General features: G+C 66.9%; 1 protein-coding gene across 4 annotated transcripts; it reads left to right on the top strand.

Moving 5' to 3' along the window:
* Positions 1 to 52: 52 nt before the first annotated feature.
* On the top strand, positions 53 to 8,284 carry MYO1A (myosin IA). Of its 4 annotated transcripts, XM_065858756.2 has the most exons (30): positions 53 to 299; positions 620 to 714; positions 1,257 to 1,392; positions 1,464 to 1,579; positions 1,699 to 1,793; positions 1,885 to 1,989; positions 2,077 to 2,123; positions 2,250 to 2,313; positions 2,395 to 2,493; positions 2,568 to 2,671; positions 2,764 to 2,911; positions 2,992 to 3,110; positions 3,194 to 3,280; positions 3,378 to 3,443; positions 3,532 to 3,636; positions 3,869 to 3,931; positions 4,047 to 4,247; positions 4,362 to 4,588; positions 4,663 to 4,863; positions 4,944 to 5,037; positions 5,159 to 5,308; positions 5,386 to 5,454; positions 5,612 to 5,698; positions 5,960 to 6,034; positions 6,127 to 6,261; positions 6,359 to 6,465; positions 6,815 to 6,947; positions 7,015 to 7,167; positions 7,248 to 7,375; positions 8,065 to 8,284. In XM_065858756.2, exons 3-30 carry the CDS (start codon positions 1,270 to 1,272, stop codon positions 8,186 to 8,188), a joined length of 3,225 nt encoding a protein of 1,074 aa, XP_065714828.2. In that variant the 5' UTR covers positions 53 to 299; positions 620 to 714; positions 1,257 to 1,269; the 3' UTR covers positions 8,189 to 8,284. The 4 variants fall into 4 exon arrangements, with proteins under 4 accessions (XP_065714828.2, XP_065714830.2, XP_065714829.2 ...); XM_065858758.2 differs by lacking the exon at positions 5,612 to 5,698; XM_065858757.2 differs by lacking the exon at positions 620 to 714.
* The last annotated feature ends 1,362 nt before the right edge of the window (positions 8,285 to 9,646 follow it).

The following is a 9,646-nucleotide window of genomic DNA, read 5'->3' on the forward strand; positions in this document are numbered from 1 at the left end:
CCCCGGCGCTCCCGGCTCCACCAGCCCCTGTTCTTGCGCCGTTTCCCGCAACCCTGGAGGAAGCTCCTTTGTTTGCTCTGCTGCGAGTGATTTTCCTCCGCTGGTTCCTGCTCGGGGCTGCCCGAGGCTGCTTCCCGGTGGGCTGGGGCGCTCCGTGCCTCAGTTTCCCTGTCTGAGCGGGCACGGTGCCCTGAGGGTGGTTCCCTTCACCCCCCGCCCCATCGTGGGCCGGGCTGGGCCAGCACCGGGCGCTGAGCTGGGCTGAGGCCACTCCAGGAGCTGCCGCTTTGTGACCGGAGGTGAGTTGGGACGCCCCTGCTCCAGGGACCAGCCTGGAGCACCTGGGGCCACCTGCAGCGCCCACCCTGGGACACCCCTCCCCAGGGCAGCCCTACCCCATGGATTGTGGGGAGCTCCAGAAGGGGGTGACTGGGGCTTCCATGGTGTGCACACCGTGCTCAGTGTGGGGTCCCACACCCGGCATGGGGGGGTCTCTGTGGTGTTGCTGGGGGAGGCTGAGTGACCTGGGGGGCTCTGCCAGCCCCTATGGGGTCGCCCCATCGCCCCGTTTGCCCCATCACGCCATCCTTCCCCCACCCCACTCGTGAACTTTCCCCAGGCGCAGGGCTGGGTTTGCAGGGTTTACAGCCCCACGTTGGCTGTAAAGTGGGGCTGAAGGTCGCCCCGGGAACGCAGCTGCTCTGGAAAATCCAGGTGAGGGATGGGGGGAGACGGCGCGGTCTCGGGTGGGAGCCCTTGGGTGCTGCCGCTCCCCCCACCCCAGCCTGTCCCCCCCCTCCTGCCTTCCCCCTGCCAGGAAGGAGGGAGGAAGCGGAGGCTGGATTTGTCCTGCCCCAAGAACAGGATCCAGGTGTCTGTATTTCCTGGCTGGGCCCCCGTTTCCCCCATAGAGCGGTTCTGCCCCCCCGAGCCCCCATCCCCACTGGGTGCGCTGGGAAGGACCCAGGTTGGGTGCACGGGTGCCTCATCCCCGGGGTGCAAGGGGGAGCCGGGCACAGGGGGTCAGGGAGCAGCCGAGGTCCCGGCCGCGTCCCCTGGCCACGGGCCACATCCTGCCCAGCCACAGGCTCAGCCAGCGCTTCCAGCTGCACCGGGCATCCCCGGTGGGTCTGTGTCCCATTCCGAGCCCCTAAGGGGCAGCCAGGGGGAGTGCAGGGGCTGCTGGGGCCCAGGGGGTGTTTTGGAGAAGGGGCTGCGTGTCGGTGGGTTGCAGCCCCCGCTCTGCTCTGCCCCAGCACCCCCGGAGCGATGGAGACCACGACTTCGCTGCTGGACGCCGCGGCCGCCGGGGACCTGGTGCTGCTGGACCCGCTGACCGAGCAGTCGCTGCTGCAGACGCTGCAGGAGCGATTCCACCGCGGCGACATCTACGTGAGCGCCGGGCTGGGGGGAGCGGGACGTGGGGCCGGGCTGGGTGCCAGCTCTGCCCCGCTCGCCCGCAGACGTACATCGGGAACGTGCTGATCTCGGTGAACCCGTACCGCCCGCTGCCCATCTACACCCCCGAGAAAGTGCAGGAGTATCACAACTGCAACTTCTTCGCTGTCAAGCCCCACATGTGAGCGAGGGGAGCCCTCGGTCCCCACCGAGGGGTTGGGGGAGCCCACTCGGGGTGGCCTCACAGCCACGCAGGGGCTCTGAAACCACCAAACCCTTTCAACGCGTCCTCGTTCGCAGCTACGCCATCGCCGATGATGCCTACCACTCGCTGTGTGACCGCGACAGGGACCAGTGCATCCTCATCACCGGCGAGAGCGGGGCCGGCAAGACAGGTAGAGCCAGGGCTACCAGGCACCAGTGGGGCTGGCGAGTGGGGGGGACGCAGCCCCGGCACCCACGGTCCCCCACGGTCCCCCACGGCAGAGGCCAGCAAGCTGGTGATGTCCTACGTGGCGGCTGTGAGCAGCAAAGGGGAGGAGGTGGACAAGGTGAAGGAGCAGCTGCTGCAGTCCAACCCCGTGCTGGAGGGTGAGTGGCCATGTCCGCACCCCGAGCCCATCCCAGGGTTTGGCACAGCCCCCCCGGACCCCCTGTAACCTCGTTCGCCCTCCACAGCCTTTGGAAACGCCAAGACCATCCGCAACGACAACTCTTCCCGATTCGTGAGTGACCGGGGCGGTTGAGCTGCGGGGAGCGGGGCCACGTGGACCCTGATGGGGCTGGGGGCGCAGGGGGGACAGGGACACAGGCAGCGGGTCCCCCACCCTGATCCCAGCCCCGTCCCTCAGGGCAAGTACATGGACGTGGAATTCGACTTCAAGGGGGAGCCCCTGGGAGGGGTCATTAGCAACTGTGAGTACTGATCACCCACCTTGGTGGGGTCACCGGGGGGTGTCCCCTGTGCATCACGGTGCCGCTGAGCCCTGCCCGCAGACCTGCTGGAGAAATCCCGCATCGTTCGGCATGTGAAGGGCGAAAGGAACTTCCACATCTTCTACCAGCTCCTGGCCGGGGGTTCAGCGCAGCTGCTCCGTAGGTGCAGGACCCCACACGGGAGGTCGGGGGGACCGGGGGGCAGTGGTTGAGCCACCTCCTGTCCCCCCCAGAGCAGCTGAAGCTGCGCCAGGACTGCCGGCACTACGGCTACCTGAACCACGAGAGCTCTGCCCTGTCCGGCATGGATGACGCCGCCAACTTCCACGCCATGCAGGTGGAACTGGGGGGCTGTGACACCCCCTCACACACACCCCACAACACCCTGGGGTTGTCCCCGTCCCCCCAGCTGCCTGTGTCCATCCCCAGGACGCCATGCGTGTCATCGGCTTCTCGCCGGCCGAGGTGACGGCGCTGCTGGAGGTGACGGCCGTGGTGCTCAAGCTGGGCAACGTGCAGCTGAGCAGCAGCTTCCAGGCCAGCGGGATGGAGTCCTGCAGCATCGCCGAGCCGCGGGGTACGGACCGGGCCGGGCACGGGGCAGCTGGGACCCCCAGACCCCCCATGGACCCCCCCAGCACCGCTGCCTCCCCGCAGAGCTGCAGGAGATCTGCGAGCTGATCGGGCTGGACCCCGGCGTGCTGGAGCGGGCGCTGTGCTCCCGCACGGTGAAGGCGCGGGACGAGGCGGTGCTCACCGCCCTCAGCGTCCCCCAGGTGAGGGGTCTGGCTCCCGGCGTGGGGGGGATGCCCGGCAGCCCCCCGAGTGCCAACACAAGCCCCTCGCCCCTCTTTCCCAGGGCTACTACGGCCGGGATGCGCTGGCCAAGAACATCTACAGCCGCCTCTTCGACTGGCTGGTGAACCGCATCAACACCAGCATCCAGGTGAGCGCCTGGGGTGACAGACACCGGACCCCCGTCCTGGCTGAGCCCGCACCCCACGGGGGGCCAGGACACAGCCCAGCGCCCACTGTGTCCCCAGGTGAAGCCGGGCGAGCAGAGGAAGGTGATGGGTGTCCTGGACATCTACGGCTTCGAGATCTTCCAGGTGGGCGCAGGGCACGTGGCACACGTGGCACACGTGGCAGGACAGGGCGCTCGGGCACCAACTGCCACGCGGGCCCCTTGTCTCGCAGGACAATGGCTTCGAGCAGTTCATCATCAACTACTGCAACGAGAAGCTGCAGCAGATCTTCATCCTGCTGACGCTGAAGGAGGAGCAGGAGGAATATGTCCGAGAGGTACCCACACCCCCCCGGACCCCCCGGGACAGGGAAGTGCCGGAGACGGCTCCAGCACGTCCCTCCTCGCCACGCTCCCCACCGGGAGCGCATTCAATGGCAGGAAGGCTGGGAGGGATTTGTGATCCCCGTCCCCGTGGCCGGACGTCCGGTTCCTGCCCCACATCAGCTGGGGGGGGTCTGTGCCCCACGTGTCTGTGGGTCTGTACATCCACCCCCTATCTGCTCTCAGGGCATCCAGTGGACACCGGTGGAGTTTTTCGACAACAGCATCATCTGTAACTTGATTGAGAACGTGAGTTCCCCTTGGTGGGGTCCCAGCTCCCCCTATTGCACCCGGTTTGAATTTGGGGGGACCGGAGCCCGGAGCAGCCCCGGTCCCATGGGTGACACCGTCCCTCGCGGCACAGAGCACCGGCGGGATCCTGGCCATGCTGGACGAGGAGTGCCTGCGGCCCGGCGTGGTCAATGAGGACACCTTCCTCGCCAAGCTCAACCAGCTCTTCGCCACCCACAAGCGCTACGAGAGCAAGGAGACGCAGAGCGCCCGGCACATCATGGACGCCAGCCTGCCACCGCGGTGCTTCCGCATCCACCACTACGCCGGCAAGGTCGGGCACCCCCCGGCACCGACGCCGGGGGCAACCGGGACCCCCGGGGGCTCACCCCGGGAGCTGCGGGGCTGGAGGTGCTGAGCTGTGACCCGCAGCTGGCACCACTCTCAGGTCACCTACAACGTGACGGGCTTCATCGAGAAGAACAACGACCTGCTGTTCCGCGACCTGTCCCAGGCCATGTGGGCCGCCCGGCACACGCTGCTGCGCTCGCTCTTCCCCGAGGGGGACCCCCAAAAAGCGTCCCTCAAGCTGCCCCCCACCGCCGGCTACCAGTTCAAAGCCTCGGTGGCCACGCTGATGAAGAACCTCTACTCCAAGAACCCAAACTACATCAGGTACCGTCTCCTGGGGAGTCCCGGCCCCAGCGCTGGAGCCAGCGGGACCCCCCGCCCACCGCCGCGCTCCCCAGGTGCATCAAGCCCAATGAGACCAAAGCGGCGATGCTCTTCACGCCGGAGCTGGTGCTGGCGCAGGTGCGGTACCTGGGGCTGATGGAGAACGTGCGGGTGCGGCGAGCGGGCTACGCCTTCCGCCAGCTCTACGGCGCCTTCCTGAGCCGCTACAAGATGCTCAGCACCCGGACGTGGCCCCGCTGGGCCGGCAGCGATAGGTACGGGGTTGAGATAGACATGGGGGGCCCAGCTCCGGAGGCTGCGGGTTCTGAGCCCCCTCGTCCCCCCCATGGCGTAGGGATGGGGCTGAGCAGGTGCTGGCGGAGCTGCCGATCCCCGCCGAGGAGCTGGCGTTCGGCCACACCAAGGTCTTCATCCGCTCGCCACGAACGGTGAGTCCGAGGTGGGGGGTCGGGGGGGTCTGGGAGCCCAGAGCCCGTCCTGGGGTCTCCTGGAGGCAGCTGCGTGTCCCTGTCCCCACTCGGCACCATGGCTGTCCCCGGTTGTCCCCAGCTCTTCGACCTGGAGCGGCGGCGGCAGGAGCGCGTGGCACAGCTTGCCACCCTCATCCAGAAGATGTTTCGGGGCTGGCGGTGCCGGACCCAGTACCAACTGATGCGCAAGAGCCAGATCCTCATCTCCGCCTGGTTCCGGGGCCACCAGGTGAGAATTGGGGTCCCAGCCCACTCCTCCCTCCCCGGACAGGACCCCCCAGCTCACCCCATCTCTCCCCACCGCAGCAAAAGAACAAATACAAGCAGATGAAGCGCTCGGCGCTGCTCATCCAGGCGTACGCGCGGGGCTGGAAGGTGAGGGCTGGACACGGCGGGGGGGCCGGGGGCGCCGCGTGTCCCGTGGTGGGACCAGACTCATCCCCTCTCCCCGTGTCCCGTCCTTCCCTCCCGCCTCTCTCGCTCCCTCTCGCTCTGTGTGTGTGTCGCTGTCTCCTCCCCGGGCTCCCACCAGTCCCGCCGGCTCCTCCGGGAGCTGAAACGCCAGCGCCGCCGTCACGCAGCCGCCGCCACCATCGCCGCGCACTGGAGAGGGTTCCAGGTAACGGGGCCGCGCGCCCCGCCTGCTGTCTGTCCTGCTGTCCGTCCGTCCGTCTGTCTGCCTGCCTGCCTGCCTGCCCACCCTGTCGGGCTGCAGCCACTGTCCTCTCTACCGGGGCCAACTGGGACAGGAGGGAGGGATGCGTGTCCCATGGCGGGTGGCAGCGGGAGGGTGGTGAGGTCCTGTGTCCCCGTTGTCCCCACCGTCCCCACCATCCCCACCGCTGATCTCTGTCCCCACCGCTGATCTCTGTCCCTGCAGGTCCGCAGGGCATACAGGAGATATTTCCGCTCCGGGGCCAGCGCCTGCTTGTCCAACTTCATCTACCGGCGGCTGGTGAGTGGGGACAGGGGGGACACGGCACCTTCGCATCCCTGGGGCTGCACCGAGGACCCTCCCGACCCCTCCGCTGCATTGTCACCCCCCAGGTGCAGAAGTTCCTGGTGGGGCTGGGGCAGAACCTGCCGCCGCTGGCGGTGCTGGACCGGACCTGGCCCCCCGCGCCATACAAGTTCCTGGCCGACGCCAACCAGGAGCTGAGGAGCATCTTCTACCGCTGGAAGGTGGGAACAGGGGGGGCTCTGGCCGGGACCCCGTGTCCCTCCGTGTCCCTCCCTGCTGGGGGTCTGCGGTGACAATGACTCGCTCCATCTCTTGCAGTGCAAGAAGTACCGGGAGCAGCTGCCACCGCAGCGCCGGGCTCTGCTGCAGGCCAAGCTGTGCGCCAGCGAGCTCTTCAAGGACAAGAAGAGCCTCTACCCAAAAAGGTGCTGGGGCTGGGGGTGCATGGGGCAGTGCCAGGGCTGGGGATGCATGGGGCAGTGCCGGGGCTGGGGGTGCATGGGGCAGTGCAGCTGGGGGTGCATGGGGCAGTGCCGGGGCTGGGGGTGCATGGGGCAGTGCAGCTGGGGGTGCATGGGGCAGTGCCAGGGCTGGGGGTGCATGGGGCAGTGCAGCTGGGGGTGCACGGGGCAGTGCCGGGGCTGGGGGTGCATGGGGCAGTGCAGCTGGGGGTGCATGGGGCAGTGCAGCTGGGGGTGCACAGGGTGGTCCCGTCTCATGTCCCCTGTCCCCGTCTCATGTCCCCTGTCCCCGTCTCATGTCCCCTGTCCCCAGCCTGCCCCAGCCCTTCCAGGGCGAGTACCTGGGGCTGACGCAGAACCCCAAGTACCAGAAGCTCAACGCGGTGGCCAAGGACAAGCTGGTGATGGCCGACACGGTGCAGAAGGTGAACAGAGCCAGCGGGAAGGTGAGTCCCCGTCCCCACGGCAGCGAGGGGGCACGCGGGGCCGCGCTGACCCCCCATTCACCCGCAGACGGTGCCGCGGCTGCTGCTGCTCACCAAGGAGCACCTGGTCCTGGCCGACCCCAAGGCTGCTCAGCCCAAGACCGTGCTCAGCCTGGGCGACATCCGCAGCGTCACCGTCACCCGCTTCTCCGACGGCTTCCTGGCCCTGCACCTCAAGGAGGTACCTGGGGAGGGAGGGAGGGAGGGATGGGGCTCCCAGGGGGTCTGTGGTGGGGCTGACCCCCCCAATTCTCCTCGCAGACCTCCACGGGGGGGACCAAGGGCGACTTCTTGCTGGTCAGCAGCCACCTCATCGAGTTGGTCACCCGCCTGCACCAGACGCTGATGGACACCAGGGCACAGGCGCTGCCGCTGCACATCACCGACCAGTAGGGGCGGGGCTTACAAGGGCGGGGCTCAGGGGAGGAGCCTGAAGGGGTGGAGCTCCCAGGGTGGGGTGTGGTTTGGAAGGCCCTGATTGGCCCCTGAGAGATGGTGCATGGCTGCCCGTCTCCTTCCCGCCCCACCGAAGAACCAGCTTGGTTCAAGTACAGCAAGGAAGGAGCCGAACCCTCGCACGTTGGTTTCAAGCCAACCACGTCAAACCGCTTATTCTTCTTTCTTATGAGATGTCAGTAAGCTCATTGCATAGCCTTGTCAGGACTAAATCACAGGTGAAAACCCTGCGCTTCTCACTCACAATTCGGATTTCAAGATGCCTCATCCCCTGTCGTAGAAGAACTCGTCAAATTCCACAACCATGCCCTTAGCAATCTGCAGCTTAGTCCTTTACCTCCCAGCACTTATGGTAATAGAAAAACTATCTTCAAACACTGTTGAGGCACAAGAAGTTGAACTCATCTGAACAACCCCTACCAGTCTTTGTCTTACTTGTGCTCCCATCATTACAAATCCTGTACATAATAGACCAAATTGACAAGCCCGACCTAACCCTAAACGCTATGGGCCAGCAGTGATATTGAACCTATGAGTACACAGAGCGGTGAAGGAGGCAGCTCAGTGGGCAGGAGGTGGGGTGGCACCCCCTCCCCACCCTCTGCCCTGTTTCCCCCCCCAGGTTCTCCACCCGTTTCCAGAAGGGCGACGTGGCCGTCACCGTGGTGGAGTCACCCAAGGCGAGCAGCGACGGCCCCGTCTGCAAGAAGCGCGGCAGCCACAAAATGGAGGTGCTGGTGCACTGAGGGGACCCCCCCGCCCCGCCGGGACCCCCACCCCGTCCCGCCAGGTCCTGGCACTGCCTGGGAATTGCTGCAAACCCATTAAAATGCTCTGGTGTCGCTGGTGTCACAGGGGGCGTTACGGGGGGACGCGGAGCCGCGGTGCTGGTGCAGGGCGGGGGCAGAGCCCGGAGCCCCCCCAACCCCGACCCCCCGCCTTCCCTGCGCCTGATTGCAGCCGGCTCGGCTGGGCGGCGATTGGAAAGGCCCCAAATTGCGGCCACTTTTCCCATTAAGTGGCAACGCAGCTCGCTCTGCTGCAGAGCAATTTCTGGGCGGCTGCGGGCGGCTGGCACGTGAGGTCCTCAGCACCCACCTACCCGCAGTCCCCGTCCCCACCTCCCCCATCTGTGGTCCCCATATCCCCCTGCCCATTGTTCCCTGCCCTGTCCTCCCTGCTGTGCCCCCCCTCATCCAGCTGTGCCCCTCCCTGGGCTGTCACCGCAGCTGCATTTAGGGACCACAGCTGCATTTGGGGACCGCGGCTGCCCCCATAGCGGAGCAGGGGAACTGAGAGGACCCACTGCACGGCCCTGGTGCCACCCAGTGCCCACAGGACCCCCGCCCATCCTGCAGCTCCCACCGCACCCCCCCACGCTGCCTTTTTTTCCTCCTGTGCTCATCAAGCTCTTGGAGAGCGTTGGTTTTATTTCTCTTTCTCCTGTCCCCACACGTCACCCGCGTCACCTTCGGGAGCTGACAACTCCCCGTCACATCGGCATCAGCACCAGCTCCCAGGTGGGCCCTCGAGCATCCGCACGGGGAGGGGGGGGCACGTGTGGGCACGTGTGCCACGGCGCTCGGGCAGCGCGTGCACGTGGGGGGGGCACGTGCGTGTGTGCGTGCAGGGGGGCACTTGATGGCACGGACGTGCCCCGGTTCCGGGGGCTCCCCCGCTTCCCGGCGTGGGCTGTCGCATCCCGGCGCCGAGGGGCGAAAGCCGTAAACAAGCCCATGGCAGCCCCGGGGCAGCGCGGCTCTTCGCAGCTGCATTGCACTTGGCACCACACAAGTAGGTGTTATTAATTAATTAGGCCGTCTCTGGCCAGGCTCCGATTTAATTAACGTCGCCGACACTGCAGATGCTGCCCTGGGCTGCGCTGCCTCGTGAGCCGCCGCTGCCGCCTCCGTCCCGCGGGGCCACCGCGCCCGCCTGTTGCTCAGGCTGAAGTTGGCGGCTCTCACTTGTTGGTCTGTGTGTTCCCCCTTCCCTCGCATCCCTCCAGCTCCCCATGGCTTTTCCTCCCCGTCCTCCACCCCTACACCTCTTGGTGCCCCCGGCCGGGGCGAGGGCGCAGAAGTGGCTGGGATGGGGGAATTGGGATGCAGGATGCAACCTGTGCTCCCAGGAGGATGAGTGGGGCTGGTGCTGGTGGTGCTGGGCCTGTCTGGGTCACAGGGGTGTGTGGCCAGACCTGGGAA

Source organism: Patagioenas fasciata, chromosome 28 (assembly GCF_037038585.1).
Source record: "Patagioenas fasciata isolate bPatFas1 chromosome 28, bPatFas1.hap1, whole genome shotgun sequence".
Classification (NCBI taxonomy): domain Eukaryota; kingdom Metazoa; phylum Chordata; class Aves; order Columbiformes; family Columbidae; genus Patagioenas; species Patagioenas fasciata.

Coding starts and splice junctions, on each gene's coding strand:
- MYO1A (XM_065858756.2), top strand. CDS start 1,270: ATGGAGACCACGACTTCGCTGCTGGACGCCGCGGCCGCCGGGGACCTG. Junction 4,589..4,662: donor AAGAACCCAAACTACATCAG/GTACCGTCTCCT, acceptor CGCGCTCCCCAG/GTGCATCAAGCCCAATGAGA. Junction 6,948..7,014: donor TGAACAGAGCCAGCGGGAAG/GTGAGTCCCCGT, acceptor ATTCACCCGCAG/ACGGTGCCGCGGCTGCTGCT.